This window comes from Podarcis liolepis (genome assembly GCF_965112155.1).
Source record: "Podarcis liolepis genome assembly, chromosome: 4".
Classification (NCBI taxonomy): domain Eukaryota; kingdom Metazoa; phylum Chordata; class Lepidosauria; order Squamata; family Lacertidae; genus Podarcis; species Podarcis liolepis.
In genome coordinates, this window is record NC_139558.1 from 42,723,687 (window position 1) to 42,749,580 (window position 25,894).

Consider the following 25,894-nt stretch of genomic DNA (forward strand, 5'->3'; position numbering starts at 1 on the left):
GTCCCGTGCGTCATTGGCGCGTGAGGAACGGTGCCTGCTCATTGGCCAAAGGCCACCCTGGCCGCCAACGCAGCCCTCTCTTTCCGCAGCAGCTGGCAAGCATTCAGAGGCAGCCTCTGCCTCCTCAGGGGAGGGCGCCCCGGCCTAGTCGCTTAAGGAACATCTTTCTCTCTTTAATTAATGGCTGTACTTCTTTTCAGTTTTTCTGAGGCTCCTGTGCCATATTGATCCGGCCCCGCGTCACTCACCAGCCATGACTTTTTAAGATTAAAGAGAAATGTAGTGGGGCTTAAATCAGTGAAGAAGGGGTTTAATTTTAAGTGATGTACAATTCTATGATTCTGTTATGATTTATTTGAGATTTCTGCATTGCAGGGGGTTGGACTAGATGACCCTCAGGGTCCCTTCCAACTCTACAGTTCTAGGATTCTATGAAACAATAGGATGAGAGAAAAAGCCAAAAAGCCAAATACATAATGGCTGGAAGAAACTTGTTAAGTCCTATAATCAGATGGTAAATCATTTTTACCATCTGAATATAGGACTTTACTGCCTTGAGTCAAAGCTAATCCAATTAAGCACCAATTGGTTTTGGTTTATTAGCTCCACATCTGTGCCCACAGGTGTTTCTAAGATCAATTTGCCAAAGGGGTTTAATCTTAATTAATCTTGCATACTGAGTAGGGGTACTTTAATCTTGTCTTCCACTATGCTCCCAATAAGGATCAGGGCCCTATGCTAGAAATTAGTAAAAAAGGTAAAAAAAACCCTGACAGTTAAGTCCAGGCTCAGATGACTCTGGGGTTGCGGTGCTCATCTCACTTTACAGGCTGAGGGAGCTGGCATTTGTCCGCAGACAGTTTTTCTGGGTCATGTGGCCAGCATGACTAAGCTGCTTCTGGCGCAACAGAACACAAACCAGAGCAGCGCACAGAAACGCCGTTTACCTTCCTACCTATTTATCTACTTGCACTTTTTAGCGTGCTTTCAAACTGCTAGTTTGGCAAGAGCTGGGACCGAGCAACGGGAGCTCACCCCATCGTGGGGATTCAAACCTCCGACCTGATCGGCAAGCTCAAGAGGCTCAGTGGTTAGACCACAGCACCTACAAGAAATTAGTATAAAGGGGGAAATATCCCATTCACTTCAATGGGAGCTTCCACCTGCCTGCTAGTGTGCCATTGCAGATAGGGATCCAGCAGTGGCAAATGATACAGTGGTGCCTCGCAAGACGAAATTAATTCGTTCCGCGAGTTTTGTCGTCTTGCAAAGCACGGTGTCGGGAAAGTTTTGGAAAATCTTCAAAAATCACCAAAGTCTTTAAAAACCTCAAAAAAGGCTACCACACTGCGTTCTATGAGTTGCTCCTCAAAGTCAAGTCGCAACTGTATTAACGGTGTTAAGAAAAAGGAAACAAACTTGCAAGACGTTTCCGTCTTGCGAAGCAAGCCCATAGGGAAAATCGTCTTGCGAAGCAGCTCAAAAAACCCTTTCGTCTAGCGAGTTTTTTGTCTTGCGAGGCATTCGTCTTGCGAGGTACCACTGTACTCCACTGTGCCCTGAAGGACACAGATACAGAGCAAATATACCGTATTCACTCAAGTCTAATGCACCATCATATCTTATGTGTACCTTAATTTTCGCAACGTAATTTGGCCAAAAAAGGTGAACATTAAATGCAAGTAAATACAGTAAAATCTGGTCCTAACTCTATCTTCTGTGCTCTATTAAATGCAATTATATTTCTTCAACCTCAGGGCAGCTTTCCTTCTCCCCCCCCCCACTTTGCCTGACAATTGGAGTGTACAGAAGAAAGCTTGCTCTCTTATTTTTTAACTTGATTGATCCTAATAAATGTATTGTCCCAACTCTGGATTTTGACCTTTCTTTTAGATATAATGCTAATTTGTGGACAGTGAGAAAAATAAATGTAGCTCTGACAGCCTAGATCAGTCATTTTCAAATTCAATTACTCTTGTCCAGCTGATTTGTTGGACAAATGTTTATAGACTGTGGGGTTTTTCATCAGACCTTGAAAAAGAGAAGTTACGGTATATTTTAGAGAACTTTCATCTTGCCCAATGAATCTTGTGTATAAGAAAAGATTTAAGGACCTTTTCTAAAGCCATTCTGTACACAGTACTAGGTCTATAGGGCAATGATTAGGTCCAATATACAACTGAGAACATAGTCTACATCAGAGGTGAGATCCCTGTGACCTTTCACATATCATTGGGCTCCAGTTCCCATCATCCCCAGCCAACATGGCAAAATGTCAAGAAAGATGAGAATCCTGGTTGGCATCCTGGAGACTATGGAAGTGTGCGCCTTTGGGGATAAAGTCAAACCATTGCGAGAGTTGCAGCACCTACTGTGGCTGTAGAGACCAATACGGAGAAGACATGTTTTTATTGCAGATGGGGCAAATGAAGGAGTCCAGTTGTGCTGATGCAGGTGTACTATGGTGTTTCTTCTACTCTAGAAACATCTGGAGGCACCACATTAACCTCCCCTGCTCTAAATAGAATATACTGAACTCATCTTGTAGTTGCAGATCACAGAGGCAGATTGCTATGGACTGGCAAACTGCCTTTCTGGGAAGCTTATCCACTGTTATCTTATTGAAGATCTGATAAGTTCAAAGAACTCCTGTTCTCTAGCTCAGAATTTGAAAGCCACAGTTCTAAATTATAGCTTCATCAGTTTGCAGCAGCAAAGAGATCAGCAGTCGACTGGTTTGTCAAGGCAAGGGCATCAGAAATCCAGTGTCACTGTAGAGGCCTAATTTAGCACACCAGTGTTAACAGTATGGAGTGTGCAACCCCACACCCCAGTTTTCCTGTGGATGGGACTCCACGCAGCTATGAATACACTTATCAACAACTGAATTGTGTGGTGTTTATGTTTTTTTCTTGGTATGTTCCATGCCAGAATATGCAGCACAGGGAGGGAGGTTGTATGGGAGAATACATACCAATTAAGTTAAACATTTGACTTCTTAAAAACTGGCATTTTGGAAGACAAAGGTTATTTAAACAAGTATATAAAACTTACCAGCAAATGAAAACCCTGTGAATCTTTAGGTGGGTCAGGATCATTTATACTTGCTGATCAGATGAATGGATCTCCCATTTGCTCATGGAATTTTATTCTCCCTCCAGGTTTTCATTTGGCAGTAGGGCCCATGAGCTGGAGCTTCCCTAAATCTTCTAATTGCTCCTTTGCAAGTGGGTCTCCCTGACAGTCCAACCAAGTTCCACTGGGATTGGCTGCAGTAGGGAGTTTCTAGTTGGTTACACAAAGCTTTGGTGCAAGAAGCAGCCTGCTCCAGAGGTCAGCATAATCATATGCAGTTTCTGAAGAGGGGTAGGAGAAACTAGGTCATGCTGGACTTTGGACGTGAAGGCCATGCAAGTCTATAACACAACTTCTGCCTGCTCTAGAAATTCTTCATTTACTACAGGAGTCTAAAAAGGTTAGTTTGGCATGTTTGCCAACTATTATTTGTGGGCACCTCTGCTACTTATTCAGGCATGCACAATAGGCTTCAGAGCACAGAGGAGACTCTATTCCATACAACATAATGTGAACAAGCTAAGAATCACACAACTAATGAATAATACTTGTTTTGTAATGAGAGAAGTGGCAGATTACTTGAAACGCACACATTAATATATCTTTGAAAGTTTATTTGCTGTATAAATTCAATTTCTTTTGAAGACTACAAAACCTGCCCTTTGAGAAGGATACAAGCAATTGTATCTCTCTTTCAAGGCTCATCTGTGGTTATATCTGGAACATTTCCAATTACACATATACAGTATTTTTTGAAAACATACATAGCTCTCAATAAAACCATCAGAAGTTATCAGTCCTTTAGTCTCCTTATCAGCACTTCAGTTCTATGATGCTAACAAAAGCATCCAACAGATGCTATTTTAATTTTCTACTCTAAAGGTACAATACAGCCAGGTCCTTTTGTTGTACCTTAGACTTGCATGCCATGCTGAAGAAGTCAATATAAAGAATGATTGTACATAACTGTAGAAAAATATTTTCTGATATTAAAAAAAAATCTCTTATGTAGATTCCCCCTCCCTTCACTAAAACTGTTAAAATAATTACATCCCTCATGAGTGCACTTTCCCTAGGTCAGAAGTATAAAGATAAAGCTAATCATATACATCACTTTCATGAGTTAAAAGCCATTCATTACTGCTTACCAAGGATTCACATGCCTCTGAACAAAAGCCTTCCTTTCCATTACCAGAAAAGCAATGCTTCAGTTCATCTACTACATTTACTACAACAAAACTACATACAATTATTTCCTTATGCCCTGATTCTGTATTTAAAAATCAATTTTAAATACTTTGCTTGCTTGGTCTTGACAGACAGCTAATCTAACAAGAATGATTGTAAGAAATCTCAGTTTTCTCCTGCTCGGATATTGAGAACATAACTACTAATTTGTTTTGTTTTGCTGGACATCCAACTGCAGTTCTCAAGCCCTTTCTTTCTTTCCATATCATACTTGTAGGGAAAAGAAAATACAGTAAAGAGTACTTTTGAGATGTCATAAAACCAGTACAGTGCGTATTTGAGGAAAATCCTGTGGTTTGACATCTGGTCACAGGGTGGCTTGTTGGGCCTTGGAAAGCTGCTTCATATTACCAGAGCTATAAATTAAGCTGACAAATTATTGCCACCTCTCTATCGCGTAGCAATAAATTCAGAATATCCAGTTTATATATTGAGAGTAATGAAAATGTAACTTCCTTACATTCATATGAGTGTCTTAAGGGTCCTGACATTTTAAAGTGGTTTCAAAGGTGCCAATTCTGAATCTAAGTAGGCATATTTATTTCTCTTACCACAGTTATGAATACACAGGGAATATTAACTTTGTGGAAGGGAAAATGTGAGCAAGACCAGTGAAAGGGTTTTTCAGCACCATGTTCTAAACAACTGAGCTATGCAGGTGATCATCACTGAAAGGATTAAAGGACTGAGTTGGGCTATTTTATTGTGAATTATTTTTTTCAAACTTACCCTCCAAAAATCTTGGGTAAGTCAACAGTCCTAAACACTCTAAATGAGTTTGCCTTTTGTCATCCATCACAGAATCTATTTTAAAGCAACTAGTTTGACAATTCAATCAAATTTAGTAAACGCATGATTTCTTGAATATTTGGGGGGCTTCAGTGATAACTGCATTGTTGATGCCAATATTTTAAGCCACAGACAGAAAGCAAAAGCAGTAGACTGGTGGTTCCTCTCAGATATAAAAAGTAACATGATTTTGCAGTTATATTTTACAGTAGTTGCAAATTTTATCCTTTGGTTTAAAATCTTTTAAGAAATCAGCCTACTAAGAAATAGCGCTAAAGGGAACAGGTTTGTGAGCACTAGAGGAACTGTAAAATTACTTGGTGTTAAATAGTTTCTAGCATATAACTGAGCTGGGGTGAGCATATCCATGTGTAAAATAAAGCCAACCAAATCAATGGTTTCTTAAATTTAAATATGTTTCCGTTAGTTGAGGGACTTCTCTAAAGAAAATGAAAATGAGCCTCCCTGATCACTGCCTGAAGTATTCAGAAAAAGCCAAAATTGAAGCAGTAAAACTTATCTTCTGAATCATGTGCACCTATACATCTTTTTTGCAGAATCCTGATTCTCCTGTGAGTATGAGACAGTCAGTGCAACACTGAAACCATTTCCCATTCCCATATTAATGCATTACTACACAGCAAAGAAAAGCTGGATGTAGACAGTAAAAAAATTCTGGATTTGGATATGGATGTGTCTTGTTTGAAACAAGCCAACGTTATTGCTGTAGAGTGTTGTCCAGAAAGCTAACTTGTTATAAAGCAGAGTTTAGGTAGAGGAAGGAGTGCTTGTATAAGAAAAAGTGTGTAACTAGGGACTAACTAATTGCTGCCCCTACACAAGGCGCGAGGATTGTGATCCGGCAGGTGGCACCCGCTAATAGAGGAAGAGGGGAGGTATATTTTCTGGACTCCCCATCCTGCCTATGGCCCTCAGTGCCTCTGAAAATTAGTTCTGGAGAGGAGGAGGACCAGGGAATCAACAAATAATCCCCATTGTTCTTCCTTCATTAGTGGAAAAGTTCTGCTGTAGCAGCAATGCTAGGATGAACAACTGAATTTTACTCTAGGGAGACATAGTAACGAACACTAGCCTAAAGTAGTTCACATTTTTCTAGGGTCAGGTGAGTTTTCACTCAAGAGTAACATTTTCAGATTTACAGGGCAATTCTGTTGCATATTTACTCAGAAATAAATCCTATTGTGTTGATCAGGGCTTACTTTCTAGTAAGTGGGGTTGCAGCCTGAGTGGCCCTGGATGAGAAGCTGGATGTTGCAAAGCCCAAGCGAACAATGCAAAACTGGATATACTTGAATCCAACTGTGCAAAGTTATTTTGTAAACATAACATTAAGGGAATGATTTAAATTAAGACGCGCCTCTTTCTCAAGAGCAAAGCTACCAAAGCAGAATGATGACTTATGAATAGATCTAACGCAAATGCAAAAAGACAAGCATCTTTAAAGTATCTGATAAAAAAAACCTCAATGACAAAGCAATCCCTGCAAGAGGTCTTCCTTTGCACGAGACTAAAATGGTTTCCTACAGGTTCGTGAAATGTGTTAACTAATTTGAGATCACAGGTAGAAAGAAAGTTATTGCAGTTCAGTTTCCCAAGGCAACTGTTCGTTAATGCCAAGGAGAACAATATTGATATCTCTTACGTTGCTATTGAATTATTTTAAAATGATTTGCCAAAATACTGGATTTTAGCCAATAGCTGCAAGCATTTTTAGCATCCTTATCAAATTTAAGATATGATAGCTATCTTACAACTTACGCTAGCCCATCTATGACAAGACTGAATAAGCTTGACCATGGAAATGATACGCTTCCTTCCTTTGGGTTGATTTAAGTTATTTGTGGGAAACAGGGAGAATTTTTTTAAAAAAATGCTGAGTTTTTTTAGCTTGTCTCTTCACAAGTCCAGAGACACAAATGGAATGTCTGATTAAACAGTTATGAATTGCGTCGTAAGTGCTTCAGAGGTATTATTGTGCTGATCAACTAGTAGCTGAGGACTACTCTAGTTAAGAATGAAATACACGAAGGACCACAGAGCTAAAATAGCAGCCTATTGAAAATATCTGATTAAAAATAGAGTAAAAGAAGCATAAGATGCTTGGGTCCAGTATTGCCTTTCCACTTAAAAAGGGGTCTGAGAAACAGCAGAGGCTTACACAGGAGGACAGGGAGATTTCTGCCAATTCTCCCTGCAGCCCCCCAGCACCAATTCCTATGCTGATACTCTGAATCCACAATATCAGATCAATACTTCAGAGACAATATTCAGGAAACCCAACTAGAAAAGGTAGCTGGCTCATTCTTCGCACAGAACACTCCAAATCACATGAATGAAGAACAAGGGATGTTGACTGCCCAGATATTTTAGTTCTACCACATCTATATGAAATGTCATTGAGTAACAATTGTCTCTTTAACTATGAGATTGAGGACAGAGGGGATGAGAAATTTTGGATTTGTTGCTGCGAGGAAGATTGCTGGCAACTTGTCTAATTAGTAAAAAGATTTCCAAACATAACAGAAGAAAACTGGATTTCAAAATACAACAAATAAAGAGATAGTAAATTAAAGGCCTCTGGGTGGCTAGATTAGCAGCTTCTAAGCACAGGCTTGATTTGCAGACTAGTCTGATGTGGAAGGAAAGAAAAAGCATGCTTTCGAAATACTATTTATAAATAAAAAATAAAATAACCTGAAACAACAAAACCAAAGGAACTGCATGAGTTTGTAAGGCAAGGCATGATGCAAAGCACTAGAAGTTACTACAAGAGGAAGACTAAGAATACTATATGGGGCTGAGTGACCTTAGAAAAGGTAAGCATTTGTAAGACCCAAGAAAACTACTACTCGCTGCCTATCTTGCTGCTATTTTGTTTAACACACTGAATTAGGACTAAATTGTTTTCAAAACTCAGAAACATTGCTATTAAATAAAAAAAAATCTTTGGCAGAACTCTGGGATGATCCGTCAAAATTATGCTGTACTTCAACATATCAAACTTTTTAGTAAATACAACTTCAATGTTTCCCAGAAAACAAGTACTCCAAGACAATTCAAACAAGCTGGAAACACAGACCTTTCCCCACTTTCTTATTAAAATAATAAAAACAAAAGTCCAGGCCACACTGTGGTCTTCAGGCTTAGTCATTAGTTATGTGTGGTTAGGATTGTAGCCTTAGCTGGCCAGCTGATTGACTAGCAATGACCAAAAGTCCAATGCTAATAGCAGAGCCACTAGGAAAGGCTGAAGACACTGGGCACATCCCCATTCAACTCAAATGCCATTCTGCTTTGGATTGCAAGCTGAAAATAGCTTAAGTTCAGCCAACCTCCTAACTGCAATTTCCTGACTTTTTTTTCCTTTTGCTGGCATGCTCATTAATAGATAATGCACTGCTTTAGCTTTAAATGTTCCATTTCCCACCCTATTTCAGTTTAGCTCTGTGAAAGAGTTATCCCTACTCTTGAAGCAGCAAAGTTTTGGGTTTTAGATGACCAATTACAACTAAACACAACAAAACTGGTTAAACTATTTTGCCATGGCGTCCAATGTCCACAAAAAGGACATGCACACTGGAGATACACAGTTGCTTTTTCATGTCAGTACAGATTCAATTCCACATGTCTGATGGTGAGAAACCTAATGTGCCATTAAATCCGTCAACAGCTCTGGATTCCCATGACTTCTAACCATATGTCTGTGGAGAGACATACACAAAACACATTCACAGAATTACATTCAATAGCTGTTTAACAGTCAAGCTGCTTTAGAGATGTTAACCATATTGATTAACCATTTAATCAAACGTAATTGTCAAATTCAATTAGTCTAAATAGAAGGCATGTAAAAGGAAACAGTACAGAAATGTACTGCTTATGAAAAGTTTACAAAAACATATAAAATGCTGGATGGCACAAATAATACAGTGCTAATATAAACATACTGTTTAAGCTAAGTGCTTAACATAATCTGTCCATCCATACATGTAACAAAGAATATTTTAAAGGGAGTAAAAATATTCCCTATAAAAATAATGCTATATGGGGAGAGAGTGCTTCATTCAGTGTATTTAATGTGACGGGTGTATGGAATTCTACCATCTCCATGAATAGTTCATTTCCCATTGATTCCACTTTATATTCCATCTGAAGGGCAATATTTTGCCACTGATAGTTTAAAGCAAGAACAGATGAAAGCAGGAGCAGCAGCATAATAGGTACCAGCTGGAACAGTGTGCTTGCAGGTATCTTGGATATGTGCTACCTGTTGCCATGATTTGTGCTATCATCGTATTATGGTACCACATTTTTCAACTAAGGTCACTTCACAGGGCAGTTGAGGTAATTTTTTTGACTCCTCTTCGCTGAGCAAGGGTAGAACGGCCCACTGGCTCTAAAACTGGCGACTGGTTGCGGTTCAATGCTGAGTATGTAGCAGCCATGGCACCCTAAAAATAAAAAGGTTGAAAAAATAATTGTAATGTGATTCAAAATCAATAAAAGTGATTAGGGGCTATTTTTAGTTTAAACAAGCAGCACATTGTAATGTGCAAGTTGACCCACTCTTCACAAATCCAACTTTTTTTTAACACTGAAGCGTCGTTTGCACAGCTCTAGATTTATTTTGTGTCATTTTGGTTCACATTGCCCACAGTGTCTGGGGATATAGTGACTTGAGTTTTCTTTCCCCCGCTACCAATTCCTTTTCCTTTGTGTCTTTTAGATCATAAGCCTAGGGAGAAGGACTCTCTAATCACTCCATGTTCCATATTCTATTGTGCATTTTTACATTTTGATCCTGCAGGCCAGAGCTGGTGACAAATAGAATAATACAAACTAGGTACATTTTTACATTGTTACTGAATCCACAGACATCTATAACTGAATTGTGATTTAAGCTATAGAGAAGGGAGTCCCTGTTTAACAGTGTAACGGTTTGTTTCCCCAGTGATGAAAGTACTATTACAGAATTTCAGCAAATCAGTGCTGCAAGTGGTATGTAGCTTCAGAAAATCTAGCAGGCACAAACAACAAAACGGAAGTAGAAACTGCAGTTTAATGGGGCGAGGGGTAGGAATAGTAATGGGACACTCTATGGAATGGAAGTGCAGCCAGTGACAGGGTACTTGGGGAAATGGAAGGATATGCAGGCAGATTGCAAATTTAAAGGGGGGGGGGAGATGAAAAAAACACAGTTATACAAATGCGTGTTTTACCTTCACAAGATGTGGAGCATCTTGCCTGTTTAGCTGGAACTGAGGCAACTGGTCACAGTGGACAATCCATGGATGTCTCAAGACCTGGGCAGCAGTCAACCTCTGATGAGGGTCAACATGAAGCATTTTTGAAACCAAGTCCTATTAATAATATAACAGAACTAATTAGGCATGTGTTTTAAGGCTTAAAATATGCAACAAATCTAAGATTTTGAATCTCAAAAAACTACATACACTCAGATAAAAATGTTTCAGATTATTCATTTCTCATATTTCCAAATATATTTTCAAATGCTATAGGGATAAAGGTCTGTTATCAAGAAAGAGGAGCAGGAATACAGAGAGACTTCTTAAAAACATCTGGAGGATATTAATTTAAATAAATCACCATTCAGCAACATACTAGAGTTCCAATGGTGGTTTGTTTGTTTAAGTTGTCCATCACATTTTAAAGACATAGTCTGCAACTTCTATCACTGGAAGGAAATGCATATTCATTTATAATTTATAAGATTGTAAGATTAGTGACACGCCCCCCAAATATCCTAAGCATGGTCTGTAACTGAGTGGGTGGCAGGGCTGAGAGCATCTTCTGTTTTCAGCAAGCTTTGTCCCTTTTTTCTTAGCTCCTCCTCTCCCCCACCTTCTGCATCTGCAGATAAGGCATCAGTCTACTGCCTCATATCTTTACCTCCATCCTCATTAAGTTCTATTCAGCTGAAGACAATTCCTGTGAAAAGCCCACATTTTCCTAATCTTGGAAGAGTGCTTCCCCAGTTCTTGCAGCTGTGTACTTCCAAGTGTGTGCATTTACTTCCAAATAAGTGACTTAAAGGGAGGAAACAAATTGTGTCTTCTGACCTCAGTCTCATGTACCATCACATATCATTCCAGAAGAATGCTAGACTCTCAACAGTGGCTTTCAAGGGGTTGCAGGAGTCAAGAAAGTGCTGTTTCAGGAGCAGAGTTCTGTTGATCTCTCTCTAGATCTAATGCAAGGGATGCCCATTTGCCTCGTTTCTTTTATCATGGACTTAATTTTACTTAAATGCTCAACTTTGATTATCTACAGTGATGTAGTCTTATAATCACCTAGTTGGTTAAACAATAAATTGTTGACTATTTCAGATGTCGCCATGAAATGTTATACAAAAACACATCTAACATACAACGGATAGAACATATATGCTACCTTTGCTGTATCTGAAACAGTATTCCAGTATCCACCACTGAGAGAGAACTTTCCACTGCCTATTCGTGCCAAAATTTCTTCTGGAGTATCATCAGGACCATTTGCAAATGGAGTGTAGCTAAAAATAATAATAACAATCACAAAGATTTTGAGTTCCTTGTTAACTTCCAGCCACTACAAGTTGCAACGACACTAAAATAGTAATGCATATTCATATTATGGGGAAATTCATGTTAGGAAGTAGCTTGTCATCTTTACTGAATTCAGCAGACTTAGGAAAGTCAGCAGAGGTGCTTTTCGGTAGTGGCACCCACCTGTGGAACGCCCTCCCATCATCATATGTCAAGGGGATAAGTAACTATACAACCTTTAGAATACATCTGAAGGCAGCCCTGTAACGTTTAATGTTTTATTATGTTTTTGTATACACTGGAAGCCACCGAGAGTGACTGGAGCAACCCAGTCAGATGGACAGGGCAGAAATAAAAAAGTTACAAATTTTATACAGAAAATACTGAAACCTATTCAGTATTGCTATTAGCCCTGCAGCTTCATCTCTCATCACCACTATCTGCCTCATGAATGAATGACTGGGGAGAAGGAACAAGAAGGAACAGCAGAACAACGGGGCAAGGGGACATGAGCAGATCTCAAGGTAACAGAGTAGGACAGAGTATATACACAGGCAATACCTTGTGGACACAAGAGAATATCAACTTAGTTTTGAAATTCTGAGATGAAAAGCTACAAGAACCTCTAATCCGCTTTTACAAATTAATGTAACAATTTCCAATTTAGAACCTACAAACATACCCAGTTAGCATTGTATAAAGCAGAACACCAAGGCTCCATATGTCACATGCAGCATCATAGCCTTGCCTTTTTAAAACCTATGGAAAGCAATGTTTTCATTAGTTTCTGAAGAAAAAGCCAATTCCTTTGGTTATGAAAAATGGGTGGAATCCAATGCAGCACAAGCAGGCATCCACTCATCAACAGTTTTTCTTCTACCCCTCTTCTTTCCCCACAGTCTCCTGCACACATCCAACATCTGCTCCAGAGGGTGGGTGACCCTCCAGAGCAGATTTATTATTACCTAAAATGTGCAAATACTGAAGGAGTGAGCATCTTCTATTATATATTTAAGAAAAAATGTGTGAGTTATTTAAAAAAGTCACTCCACTGAAGCAAGCACACAGGGTGAAGACAATTCCACTGTACGGCCACCACAGGACTGTTTCAAAAAGAAATATGAAACAGGAAAATTCTGTTCAAGTAAAATAAGAACCCTCAAAAAACTACATGAGTATAGAAGTACACTGAAAGGGGGAGGAACTATATTGTTTCTGCTTAATAACTATGAGGTAAACAAAGCATTAAATCATTTGTGCACCACTTGATGTATCAACAGTCCAAAACTCTTAAAAAGAGGGGGCAGGAATGCCTTATGTTCTACCTCTAGCTCTGAAAAGCACTGTGGCTTGGCCAGCCCAATATATAGGGCCAAAACGGAAGCCCAGGACACATGTAACTTTACCCAAGTTAAGGAATCAGAAGCAGGTCATAAGACTGCACACTCTCACCTCTACACCAAAGAACTATAGTGATAGTTACCTCAGGAGCAACAAAATTTGCTGTGTAACAAGGAGTCATTAGAAGGCCATTTTCTGCTCTCAGCTGCTTTGCAAAGCCAAAGTCACAAATTCGAATAGATTCCGGATTGCCAGATTCATCAACATAAAGGATGTTGCTAGGTTTCAAGTCTCTGTGTACAACCTAAACCAACCAAACAAACATGGCTATTGTTTCTATTAAAAGCATGGAATTCTTATTTTGTATGTCCTTCCACATTTAAAAAGAATATAATGTATCCAATATCAACATCCCTTTACTGCAAAATAAATTAATTGAGCATAGTCTATCATTTTGGGTCATATCTATATATTCATGAGCATTCATTCTTACGAGTTAATTATCCATAAGGTACTTGTATGCTTGCCCTTATTCACCATATCTACTGAAAAGTTATGAACTGGCTCTTGGGTTCCTATTTACACAAACTAACAAACTATTGCAAACTAGTTTGTTAATGCTTACAGATCAGATGGGAGAATTTAAAATAAAATGAAAGCTTTAAGAGCTGTAACAGTGGAATAACTTATCTACTGTATTAACTAGGTAGTGCATTTTAAATATATCCCTCAAGAACGCAGACTTACTCCTTGTGCATGAAGATATTCAACAGTTTTTGTTATTGTCAGTAGAACAGCACTGGCTTCTCTTTCTGAAAAAAATTTTTGCCTAAGGATTTTGTCCAACAGCTCTCCTCCTTTCATAAGTTCTGTTACCAGGTACACACATTTCCCATCATCGTACACCTGAAAAGTGTAAAACATTATTTAAGTGCTCAGTTGTGCACAGAGTTGTATTCAACATTAGTCATACTCCGAGTACACCCACTGAAATCGAAAGGCATAACAGTCTTCATTCCACTAACCCAGCAAGTGCATTTGCAGACTCCTAATGAAAGATTAAATACTGTACATGTCAAAAGCATAATATTTATGCCTGAATTGCAATAAAGCTGCTAATCATCTACTTACATCTTTGAGAGTAATAATATTTGGATGCTGTCCGTATCGTAGTAGGATTTCTATTTCCTCTGTGGGATCTCTTTTACTCTTGTCTATTATCTAAAAGAGCAAACATATTTGAACCAATAACTATATATTAACTCAGTTTTCCCAATGTCAATATTGTTTCATACCTACAACCACTGTTTTAAGTCTCTCAGAGGATTTGAAACAGCATTTTTGTGTGAAGAGCCACCCTTCTTCAAACCAGTTTTCCTTCTAAGCTCATAACACTTTCATTAATTGGGTGTTTGCAGATTTCTGCTTTTCCAGTTCCTCAATCTCCTTTAGCTGCCGAAGCCACCTCACTACAAGCCTATAACAGTCTCCCTTCATCTTAACCTATAGCCCTCAAAGTGCTTCTCAGCCTTCGTTACCCAATTACCTCAGTGCACTGAGAATGTGCTAACATTATGGATGCTTGAAACAATTAATTACCTTTACTGCATATTCCATATTTGTTGCTTTATGTATACATCTCTTGCACACCGAATAGGAGCCAACTCCTATATCTTGTTTGACTTCATATCCATCAGTAAACTGAATGCTGTTCCTGTGTAACTGCTACCAAAATAACATAATCAATTAATGCATTCTTTACAAATATCCAATTTAGATCTTTATATTTTAGAACAAATCTTTATCAGTAATGAATTGTTTGTACAACTAATAATATTGAACTTTTGAAAGGAAGCATTTTCCACTCTGATTTTCACATCTTCTCCAACCTAAATAATATGTTCAAACACACTGAATAGTGTGGAAAGACACAAACGGCTGGTTTTCATATTACCCCTTGGTTCAGCATATAGTTCATTTGCTCCTTCCTTTACATGTGTGGGGCAAGAAGCAAGGAAGCTGCAATCAAAACTAGGAACTATGCTTAATCGCTTCCAAACAAGCTGGAATATAGAAGCTAACTTTAAACCATTGCTACATAGTCTGGCTTCTATGGAAGCCATTAAACAGTTTTCCACTGTAGCCTCTGCACACAACACTAATTCATGGTTTTAGGCAACCTTCACAAACCTGGTCCCCTCCATTTGTTTTGAACTACAGTATCTAGAGGACACCAGCTTGCCAAAGGCTTGTTTAAGGTTATGTGCCCCAAAGCATTATTAACTGATAATTTTTATTTTCTGAATAAAATGTCTCAAATTGGACATAACGAAAAGGCGAATAAAATGTTTAATAACACATGCAAAGTAGAACTGGTCTGTTATGAGCACATAAGTAGTGAAAGCTATTCAAATTAAACTGATAGAGCCAAAAACAAGGACAGAATATGAGAGAGAAAAAGCAGTCTACTTGTTTACTTTGCATGTGGAAATAACTTCAAGACATTAAGTAGCTTGAGCTCTTGAGATACAGCAAGCTACAGATAACAAAAACAAAAAGAGATTAATGTCACAGAAATATTTCCATGGCCTTCTGCACAGCAAGGACTTTTTTCCTCATGCAAACCAGTAATATAATCAGCTTGAGGAAGAAATGCATCCACTTCCAAATATCATTTTCTGCATGTGGAAATACTTGATTATCTATCCTTTGGGCACAGCTTGTGCATACATATTGTGCAAGCAATATCTGATCTCCTTGCAGGCCCATAAATACCAGCCAATGCGAATAGTTAACTTCATAATGACCATTCACCTGAACAATCGAGTGCCCAACAGACGTCTGCATTGCTTGACTTTCATCATCGGTTGCAATAGCTACAAAACTGAAGCCCCGAAAAAGTTGGTGAGCATTAGCACTAGGTGGAATACCAGGTGAATCTGGGGAAAAAATATTTTATTTTATTTAAGATATTCCTCTTCTAGAAATATTTCACAAAAATGCCTAAGGCAGTTTGCACAAAAAGCTGCATTTCAAATTATGATCAGAACAAAACAACAATATGACAGGCAACAAAGATCAGAATATTTTAAAAAGCGGCGTACCATTTTAGTCAAAGACATGATGGAACAACCCAGTCATCATATCGTGCTGGAAGGTAACAGCGAGGGATAGGCCTCTCTATCTAAAAACTGAGTCCCAGGAGCCCAGGAATGGTAACTGAAAAGGCCATCTTCCCTATCCCAACCAAATGCAACACCGATTTTGGTAGAACATGAAGGACACAAGATCTTGGCAAGAAAGACCTGCTGCATACTCAAGTCAGATTAAAAGGACACCTATGTGTCAGATAACACAAAACCAAGGAAGTAACACAAAATTGAGGTTGTTTGCCTGTTTCTCATGTATAGCAACTGTGTGACTGATTTATTTCATCTGTATACCCTCATAAAAGTTAAAAATGATGCACGTGATTAAGATTAAAACTGTAACTTTCCCAAACCACCTGAGAAAACGGTATATATATCTTACCTTTTGGAGTTTTTGCTGTAAATTCGGGATCAAAATAAAATGTGTCTTCAGGTCTACCAGTTGCTGGTTTAAATGGTGGATTAATTTCTCTTCTGTACAATTTCTAAGACAAATGCATTTAACACGTTAGAAAGCTGTAACACAATTAACATGAAATCTTGTAAGTGTGTTTTACTCCGTTGTGTGTACTTACATTCCAGTCTATTGTGGAGAAAAATGGATGCCTCTTAATTTCCTCAACTCCATCAGGACCTGCACCTATCCAAGGTCAGCAATGAACATAACAGCAGATATATTAGGGATTTGTTTAGCTTTATGTTGAAGTATGTAGTAGATAACTTAATTAAATTCTTTACCTAATCTGTTTGCAGGGTTTCTCTTGAAAAGCATTCGGAGAAGACTCTGAGCTTCTGGACTTAAAAACTGAGGCATTCCAAGTTTGGCTCTGTACAATAAAAACACATTAACCGTATACAAAGTTTATAGTGGAAATGCCACGTTCATTTGTTTTAAACTCAACACTTGGTGAACAGCAAATGCTGCACAAGCAGGCATCCCCTTCTGCAATGGGACATTCCCCTTCTGAAATGGGACATTCCCCTTCTGCAATATTGCATCCCCCTTTCCTCCCCTCTCCCTGAAGCCTTCCCTGTGCCTCCAAATTCTGCTCCAGAGGGTTGGAGGATCCTCAAAAGTACACCAGGTGAAAAGTGGGGGTGGGCGACAGGGGAAAGGAAACAAGGGGAAGTCTGTTGCACAACTGGGTGGAAACTACTAGCTGTCATTCCTGCCTGAAAATAAAGTAGGTGAAAACACACAAAAAGGCCCAAATGTTGCTTCCACACAAAAATTCCTATTCCAACTGTGCGATCCTGGAACTTCAGAAACTAAATATAATGGAAAATTATGGAAAGGAAACACAAATATTGTATTTCATTGCCATCTATGGTCTCTCTTAATTTAATTTTTCACATGCATTGGTAGGATTGTGTATATCCAGCAGCCTAAAAATCTCTCTCTTTTTTTAGCATGATAGCAATGCCAGTAAAGCCAAAGGAGGAATTAGTAAGAGAACAGAACGCCTAAGATCAGTCCTCAGTACTCATGCTTCTGCTAACTTTCACATGTACTTTCCACTCTTCATTTCAGTAACTGGAATTCATAAACAGAGAAGGAACACTAAGAGTGAACACTATGAACTACAGCAATGCTTTAATAGGCCACACTCAATGTAAAAGGTTCCCCTTCATGGATCACTGCCTTGCCGTGGCGAAGGGGCTTGAAGAACTCAGAGAAGCTATGAACTACGCCGAGCAGGGCACCCAAGATGAACAGGTCATAGTGGAGAGTTTTGACCAAACGTGATCTACCTGGAGTAGGAACCGGCAAGCCACTCCAGTATCCCTGCCAAGAAAACTCCATGGACAAAGACAACAGGCATATAAAAGTTATGACACTGGAAGATGAGCCCCTCAGGTCGGAAGGTGTCCAACATGCTACTGGGGAAGAGCGGAGGACAAGTACAAGTAGATCCAGAGCTGATGAAGCGGCTGGGCCAAAGCCGAAAGGACGCTCAGTTGTGGATATGCATGGAAGCGAAAGGAAAGTCCAATGCTGTAAAGAAAAATATTGCATAGGAACCTGGAATGTAAGAACCATGAACCTGGGTAAGTTGGATGTGGTCAAAAATGAGATGGCAAGAATAAATATTGACATCCTGGGCATCAGTGAGCTAAAATGGACGGGAATGGGCGAATTCAGTTCGGATGACTATCATATCTACTACTGTGGGCAAGAAACCCGTAAGAGAAATGGAGTGGCCCTCATAGTCAACAAAAGAGTGGCGAAAGCTGTACTGGGATGCAGTCTCAAAAATGATAGAATGATCTCGATACGAATCCAAGGCAGACCTTTTAACATCACAGTAATCCAAGTTTATGCACCAACTACTAGTGCTGAAGAAACTGAAATTGACCAGTTCTATGAAGACTTACAAGACCTTATCGAAGTGACACCAAAGAAGGATGTTCTGCTCATTATAGGGGATTGGAATGCTAAAGTAGGGAATCAAGAGATAAAAGGAACAACTGGCAAGTTTGGCCTTGGAGATCAAAACGAAGCAGGGCAAAGGCTAATAGAGTTCTGTCAAGAGAACAAGCTGGTCATCACAAACACGCTTTTCCAACAACACAAGAGACGACTCTACACATGGACATCCCCAGATGGGCAACATCGAAATCAGATTGATTATATTCTCTGCAGCCAAAGATGGAGAAGCTCTATACAGTCAGCAAAAACAAGACCTGGAGCTGACTGTGGCTCAGATCATCAGCTTCTTATAGCAAAATTCAAGCTTAAACTGAAGAAAGTAGGAAAAACCACTGGACAGGTAAGATACAATCTAAACCAAATCCCTTATGAATACACAGTGGAAGTGAGGAACAGGTTTAAGGATTTAGATTTGCTGGACAGAGTGCCTGAAGAACTATGGATGGAGGCTCGCAACATTATACAGGAGGCAGCAACTAAAACCATCCCAATGAAAAAGAAATGCAAGAAAGCAAAGTGGCTGTCCAACGAGGCCTTACAAATAGCGGGGGAGAGAAGGCAAGCAAAATGCGAGGGAGATAGTGAAAGATACAGGAAACTGAATGCAGATTTCCAAAGAACAGCAAGGAGAGACAAGAAGGCCTTCTTAAACGAGCAATGCAAAGAAATAGAGGAAAGCAACAGAATGGGAAGAACCAGAGATCTGTTCAAGAAAATCGGAAATATGAAAGGAACATTTCGTACAAAGATTACCATAATAAAGGACAAAAGTGGTAAAGATCTAACTGAAGCAGAAGACATCAAGAAGAGGTGGCAAGAATACACAGAGGAATTATACCAGAAAGATATGGATGTCTCGTACACCCCAGGTAGTGTGGTTGCTGACCTTGAGCCAGACATCCTGGAGAGTGAAGTCAAATGGGCCTTAGAAAGCACTGCAAATAACAAGGCCAGTGGAAGTGATGGTATTCCAGCTGAACTGTTTAAAATTTTAAAAGATGATGCTGTTAAGGTGCTACACTCAATATGCCAGCAAGTTTGGAAAACTCAGCAGTGGCCAGAGGATTGGAGAAGATCAGTCTACATTCCAATCCCAAAGAAAGGCAGTGCCAAAGAATGCTCCAACTACCGCACAATTTCACTCATTTCACATGCTAGCAAGGTTATGCTTAAAATTCTACAAGGAAGGCTCAAGCAGTATGTGGACCGAGAACTCCCAGAAGTGCAAGCTGGATTTAGAAGAGGCAGAGGAACCAGAGACCAAATTGCAAACATGCGCTGGATTATGGAGAAAGCTAGAGAGTTCCAGAAAGACATCTACTTCTGCTTCATTGACTATGCAAAAGCCTTTGACTGTGTTGACCACAGCAAACTATGGCAAGTTCTTAAAGAAATGGGAGTGCCTGATCACCTCATCTGTCTCCTGCGAAATCTCTATGTGGGACAAGAAGCTACAGTTAGAACTGGATATGGAACAACTGATTGGTTCCAAATTGGGAAAGGAGTACGGCAAGGCTGTATATTGTCTCCCTGCTTATTTAACTTATATGCAGAATTCATCATGCGAAAGGCTGGGCTGGATGAATCCCAAGCCGGAATTAAGATTGCCGGAAGAAATATCAACAACCTCAGATATGCAGATGACACAACCTTGATGGCAGAAAGTGAAGAGGAATTAAAGAACCTTTTAATGAGGGTGAAAGAGGAGAGCGCAAAATATGGTCTGAAGCTCAACATCAAAAAAACGAAGATCATGGCCACTGGGCCCATCACCTCCTGGCAAATAGATGGGGAAGAAATGGAGGCAGTGAGAGATTTTACTTTCTTGGGCTCCATGATCAGTGCAGATGGTGACAGCAGTCACGAAATTAAAAGACGCCTGCTTCTTGGGAGAAAGGCGATGGCAAACCTAGACAACATCTTAAAAAGCAGAGACATCACCTTGCCAACAAAGGTCCGTATAGTAAAAGCCATGGTTTTCCCAGTAGTGATGTATGGAAGTGAGAGCTGGACCATAAAGAAGGCTGATCGCCGAAGAATTGATGCTTTTGAATTATGGTGCTGGAGGAGACTCTTGAGAGTCCCATGGACTGCAAGAAGATCAAACCTCTCCATTCTGAAGGAAATCAGCCCTGAGTGCTCACTGGAAGGACAGATCGTGAAGCTGAGGCTCCAATACTTTGGCCACCTCATGAGAAGAGAAGACTCCCTGGAAAAGACCCTGATGTTGGGAAAGATGGAGGGCACAAGGAGAAGGGGACGACAGAGAATGAGATGGTTGGATGGTGTTCTTGAAGCTACTAGCATGAGCTTGATCAAACTGCGGGAGGCAGTGGAGGACAGAAGTGCCTGGCGTGCTCTGGTCCATGGGGTCACGAAGCGTCGGACACGACTAAACGACTAAACAACAACAAATGTAAAAGGTACTATGATGGAATACATTCTTGTTTAATCCGTTGATCCTGTTCCCTGAAACCAGTGAGGTAAACTGCCTGGATCACTGCAAACCAACTGGGAAAGGCTAACTGGTTCTTCTGTAACTAAATGAGAATCATTTCCTGGAACAGTTTCTGCAGGAATTCCATTGGTTTGCATCTAGCAAAGAGACACTGATTAATTTTAGCTCAGCTAACTAGAAACACACAATGTCCTTGGAATGTTATGATTAACCACTTCGCGTTACAGCAGATTCTTCTGAAAATATTTGATTCATAACCGGTTACTGTTGAGCAAAACACAACCCTGCTCCAACCAGAAACTTTCTAGATTATACAGCTGCATGAATGAGAGCCATCTTGTTTCTTTTTTCACAGTTATATACAAAAACATGCCTTGATAATTTAGGACAAAATAGACACAGAAAATCTGTCTTTGATTCAGGCTGATCATGGCTAAAGAAACCAAAGTTATAAACTGTGGAATAAAATGATAATATCAGTAGAGGGGGAACAGACAGACTAAATATGAAATACAATCACAAGTTTATAAATTATAAAAAACAGACCCCTTATGGAGAATTAAGTCTAGCGCCATGCAAAAGTACTGGGTGGTATTCAACCACATTTTACTCACTGTAGACCCATAGAAATTAACAAACATGACTAATTTAGGCCCACTAATTTCATTGAGTCTACTCTGAGTAAAACAAAGCTGAATACTATCCTCTGCCTTTACCACAGGAGTGGTAGCTAAGACATAGAGTATGAGAGTGTATATACATAGCAAAGACCAAAAGACATTCAAGTTGCTTCAGAAGTATAACAATAGTAGATATAGATCTATTATATGACAAAGTCTGATATATTGATATATGACTACAGCCAACCTAGGCTATAGGTATATTCCACAGTATCAAATTTTGTATCCAGATTAAAAAATAAAAAATGCATTAAGTATACCAGAGGTATACTGTAGCTGGATAATAATCTACAATGCAAGCCTTAATTTCACCCACTTGTCAGGAGTGTTAGAATTAAATCAGTATGCAAGGATAAGGATAGGTTTCAGAAACAGGAGAGGCAGGAGAAGGACAAATGGTTTATAACAGTAGTAATGAAAAGGGAACGTTAAGACATTTTTCCACTAGAATTTTCAGGATGGTGAAAATAATAACAGATCAAGGAGAATATAATTTGGCAACTTTTAAAGGAGATAATGGGACTGCAAATACATTATTATGTATTAGAGAAGTACTGGACTAAGTGTCCGTACAGCTTTTGATAGGAAGGACAGTAGAGTGGAAAAGGACATTAGCAGGATGCATTATGGAGTCAGGATATAAAATGAGGGAATAGTAGAAATTAGAGATTGCAGCATGGAGGGCATCCCCAGTAGAATACCTGATGAGATATACGTATAATAAGAGTGTACTCACTTGAGAATCAGTGTCATGGTTTCTTTTCTGTCTTTCCCTTGGAAAGGTAGAGTACCAGTGAGCATTTCAAACTGTATAAAGTAAAACTTCCATCAATCATATTAAAAGACCAGGTAATTTCTTTTCAACATCACATTTGATTGTTGTAACCCACCCTGGGACCTTAGAGTGAAAGGTGGGAAATAAATAATAAGAGCAACAACCACCTCCCTCTCTTTGACAAAACTAGTAGAACCTTGTTTATAAAACAAATTGTGCATACCAACCAATAACTCTGCATAATAATGTTCTGCAGCATAACTTTTTACATTTTCAGGAGTTTAACACATCTACCTTTGATGCAGTCAGTGCATGTTAACCTAATTCAGATGCTAGTATCTAGTTGTACATTTCTACATCTAATGTGCGTTTGAAGCTAAAAATAAAAAGGCTGCTATTTTGAATAAAGCACACTTTTCATTTTGTCTGCTTGTAAGAAAATATTGCTGTTGTCTTAAATCTGAGCAAACGCAAACTTTGTATGTGATTTATGAAAAAATATCCACTCTCTTGATAGCTCAGTTGGTAGAGCATGAGACTCTTAATCTCCGGGTTGTGCGTTTGAGCCCCACGTTGAGCAAAATATTACTGCACTACAGGAAGTTGGGCTAAATGACCCTCATGGTCCCTTCCAACTCTACAATTCTCCAATATAAAAAAATGTGCTTGTGTTAACACCCACAGAGTTAAGTGTACATCAGTAGGTTATAACAAGTCTTTTATTCTGTAAGGGTCAATAAAAAGGCTGCTTACTACTCTATATTTCTTCTAATCATTAGGTGTATCTTAACTTATTTTGGGTTCTAAGTTTCTCAGAACCGATCTATTTAATCTAACTGAGAGCAAGACTCAGGAGCTTATGCTTCCTTTTAGTAGCCTTGCCTCCCATGCCACTTAACTAGGGTTAAGTAGCATGTTAGAACTAATATTAACTATGGTGTTCCTTAACCCAGAGTCTAAAATTGTGGCCCTTAAAACTGCATCAAAGTTAACTTTCAAATAAGAGTACAGAACATTTCTGTCAAACAAATTTATCTGTAATGTAATTAAGGAAGTATTATTGAATTGCATCCAACTAAGAAACAATGTAAAAGTCAGGGACAACAGTGCACAGTGGGTTCGCAACTTAAAATCACTTTACTTATGAAATTGCAACCTTACACGGGTAGGGTGGGGCAATAAATTGGAAAATGGAGAGCGGGGAAAACCTGCCGTTCCCCAATCTTCATTTATTTCCGCTACCCACCCACCCGCGCTCCCAGCAGGCTTTCCTGCTGTGCAAAGTGTTTTTAAAGCCCTCCACCTCACTTATTGGGCTCTCGGAAGGTGGTGGGAGGGCTCCAGGAGCATTCCTTTGGCTCTCCCATGAGCTTCCCAGAGCCTGGTAAGCAACCCCTCACAGGGGCTGGTTCTGAGGGTTCCTGACTTTGTGCAGTTTTGAATTTGCCTTTCCATGTAGACCCCCAGAACCGAACCCTCATGTAAGTGGTAGGCCCACTGTATTGCAAAATATCATTTCAGTTTGCTATCACATATACGTATAGGGCAAAATTCACCTAACAAACCTGGCCCAAGGGCTTCTGTTGCACAAGTGGGCTTTCCCCTCCCCCTACGTGGCCCCACCTCCTGAAATTGGCTCGGGAAGGGGCGTTGGGAGAACCTCCAGAACAGCATGTGGGGAGAGGGGAAATTGTTCCATCTAGAAACTGAGATGTTTGAAAGGAAGGATCATTCAACACAGCATGGTGTTGAATTCCACCCTTAAAAACAAAACCAAGTTGCTTAAAATACTGTACAAAAAATAAAACCTGCCCTCTGCTTTTTCAACTGGCTGATCTGCAAAGATTCCACTTAAGGAATGTATTTGTCCCTATGGACCCAGGTAGAAAGAATCTGTGGCTCACTTTTTTGAACTGCAAGTTGTACAAGGTGCCCAGGGAGGACAGATTCTTTTTTTAGTTACTCTAGGTGAATGACTTGCTGAAATTCTGATCTATTACTGTTTAAATGGCAAGTCTCAGGAAAAGTTAGTGATAAGATAGCTGAGTACTTTCTATCCTCAGTAATATTAAAACTTACAATAAAGTAAGAAGTATTTTTTGGTGAATCTATCTGTTATTCTTACTATGCAATTGTATCAACTTCTATATATAACTGGGGGGAAAAATCAAAGCTATTCTTTTGTAAATAATGTGTTGCATTTTAAACAATCCCAGTTTTGCTTTAAAACATTTGATAGGAAGCTTAAATTAAAATCATTTTGTAATATGTTGTGGTTTTTAAGATTTATATTATTTATAGTTTTGTCTGACCAGGGATTACTTCTCTTTGTTGTCTTGATTGCATTCAACTATAGATACTGGCAGAAATAATCCATCATAGTCTTATGGTATTTATTCCCCTATGAAATACTGTAACCAAAATATTGTAGAACCCAGTGATGGCTTTGGAAATTTCAGACAAGAGTGACAGAAGCAGCTTGAGCTACTTGTCCTGGTTTTTAATTTTTTGTGTTTGATGAAAAAAGGTTGTGGATAAGGAGCTGCACATCTTTTTCAGAATGAAATACTGTATTTTCCCATCTATAAGATGCCCCCATGTATAAGACACCCCCTATTTTGGGGGACTCAGATCTAAGAAAATTGGGGGAAATGGCCCAGTGGATAAGACACCCCCTAATTTTTGACATTATTTTTTAGGGGGGGGGAACTAGTCTTATACATGGAAAAATACAGTAATACTACCACTGAAAGCATGAAGTTCTTCTCTTTCCTACTATCTTCTGGACTAGAAACTGCTACCTCTGAATTATTTACATTTAAAATGAATGAAATTTACCCCCAAGTAAATGAGCCAAGGATAGGGGATCAAGAGACTCTACCACCACTTTCAGTTCATTGGAAACCTACCATTAACACTCCAAAAGACCACCAGTCTGCACTCTGTGTATGCCCCCGCCGATTAACCACTTCCGGGGCCATATATTCTACTGTTCCACAGAAGGAATACGCTTTTTTCTCGTGATCAATAGACTCCTTGCTTAAACCAAAATCTGGAGAAAGAAAGCACAATGAATTTAGTAATCTTATGAGAATATGCAAAGTTTTGAAAATAGGTTCTTTATACTTTGCATGTGTTTCACCAGCGTAATTTCATTTCCCCTCTCTAGTGCTGTTTATCACACTAAAAGAAAACTATCTACGAATTATTTATGTAGTAGAAGTTTGTTTTTACTTACCTGTCAATTTAATATGTCCTTCTTCATCAAGTAATATGCTATAAAAAAAGATAAAGCTTGTTTGAAACATGGTTATGTTGATTTTCTTTACAACAAATAATGACTGTCAGAGAGCATACTGGGAGGATTAAAAATCTTGAGAGAGAA

General features: G+C 39.2%; 1 protein-coding gene across 2 annotated transcripts in view; it reads right to left on the reverse strand.

The window, feature by feature from the left end:
- Positions 1-3,674: 3,674 nt before the first annotated feature.
- RPS6KA3 (ribosomal protein S6 kinase A3) overlaps positions 3,675-25,894 on the reverse strand; it is a 47,492-nt gene continuing 25,272 nt past the window's right edge. Inside the window, exons 8-22 of one of the 2 annotated variants that reach the window (XM_083501903.1) lie at positions 25,748-25,785; positions 25,419-25,561; positions 22,471-22,541; positions 16,904-16,992; positions 16,741-16,805; positions 16,548-16,650; positions 15,831-15,955; positions 14,616-14,741; positions 14,148-14,237; positions 13,764-13,922; positions 13,159-13,320; positions 12,358-12,434; positions 11,545-11,662; positions 10,353-10,493; positions 3,675-9,584 (exon numbers count right to left, since the gene is read on the reverse strand). In XM_083501903.1, the coding sequence (XP_083358029.1) occupies positions 9,462-9,584; positions 10,353-10,493; positions 11,545-11,662; positions 12,358-12,434; positions 13,159-13,320; positions 13,764-13,922; positions 14,148-14,237; positions 14,616-14,741; positions 15,831-15,955; positions 16,548-16,650; positions 16,741-16,805; positions 16,904-16,992; positions 22,471-22,541; positions 25,419-25,561; positions 25,748-25,785 (1,630 nt within the window). In that variant the 3' untranslated portion in view covers positions 3,675-9,461. The remainder of the gene's footprint in view (positions 9,585-10,352; positions 10,494-11,544; positions 11,663-12,357; positions 12,435-13,158; positions 13,321-13,763; positions 13,923-14,147; positions 14,238-14,615; positions 14,742-15,830; positions 15,956-16,547; positions 16,651-16,740; positions 16,806-16,903; positions 16,993-22,470; positions 22,542-25,418; positions 25,562-25,747; positions 25,786-25,894) is intronic. The other variant, XM_083501904.1, reaches the window with a different exon arrangement.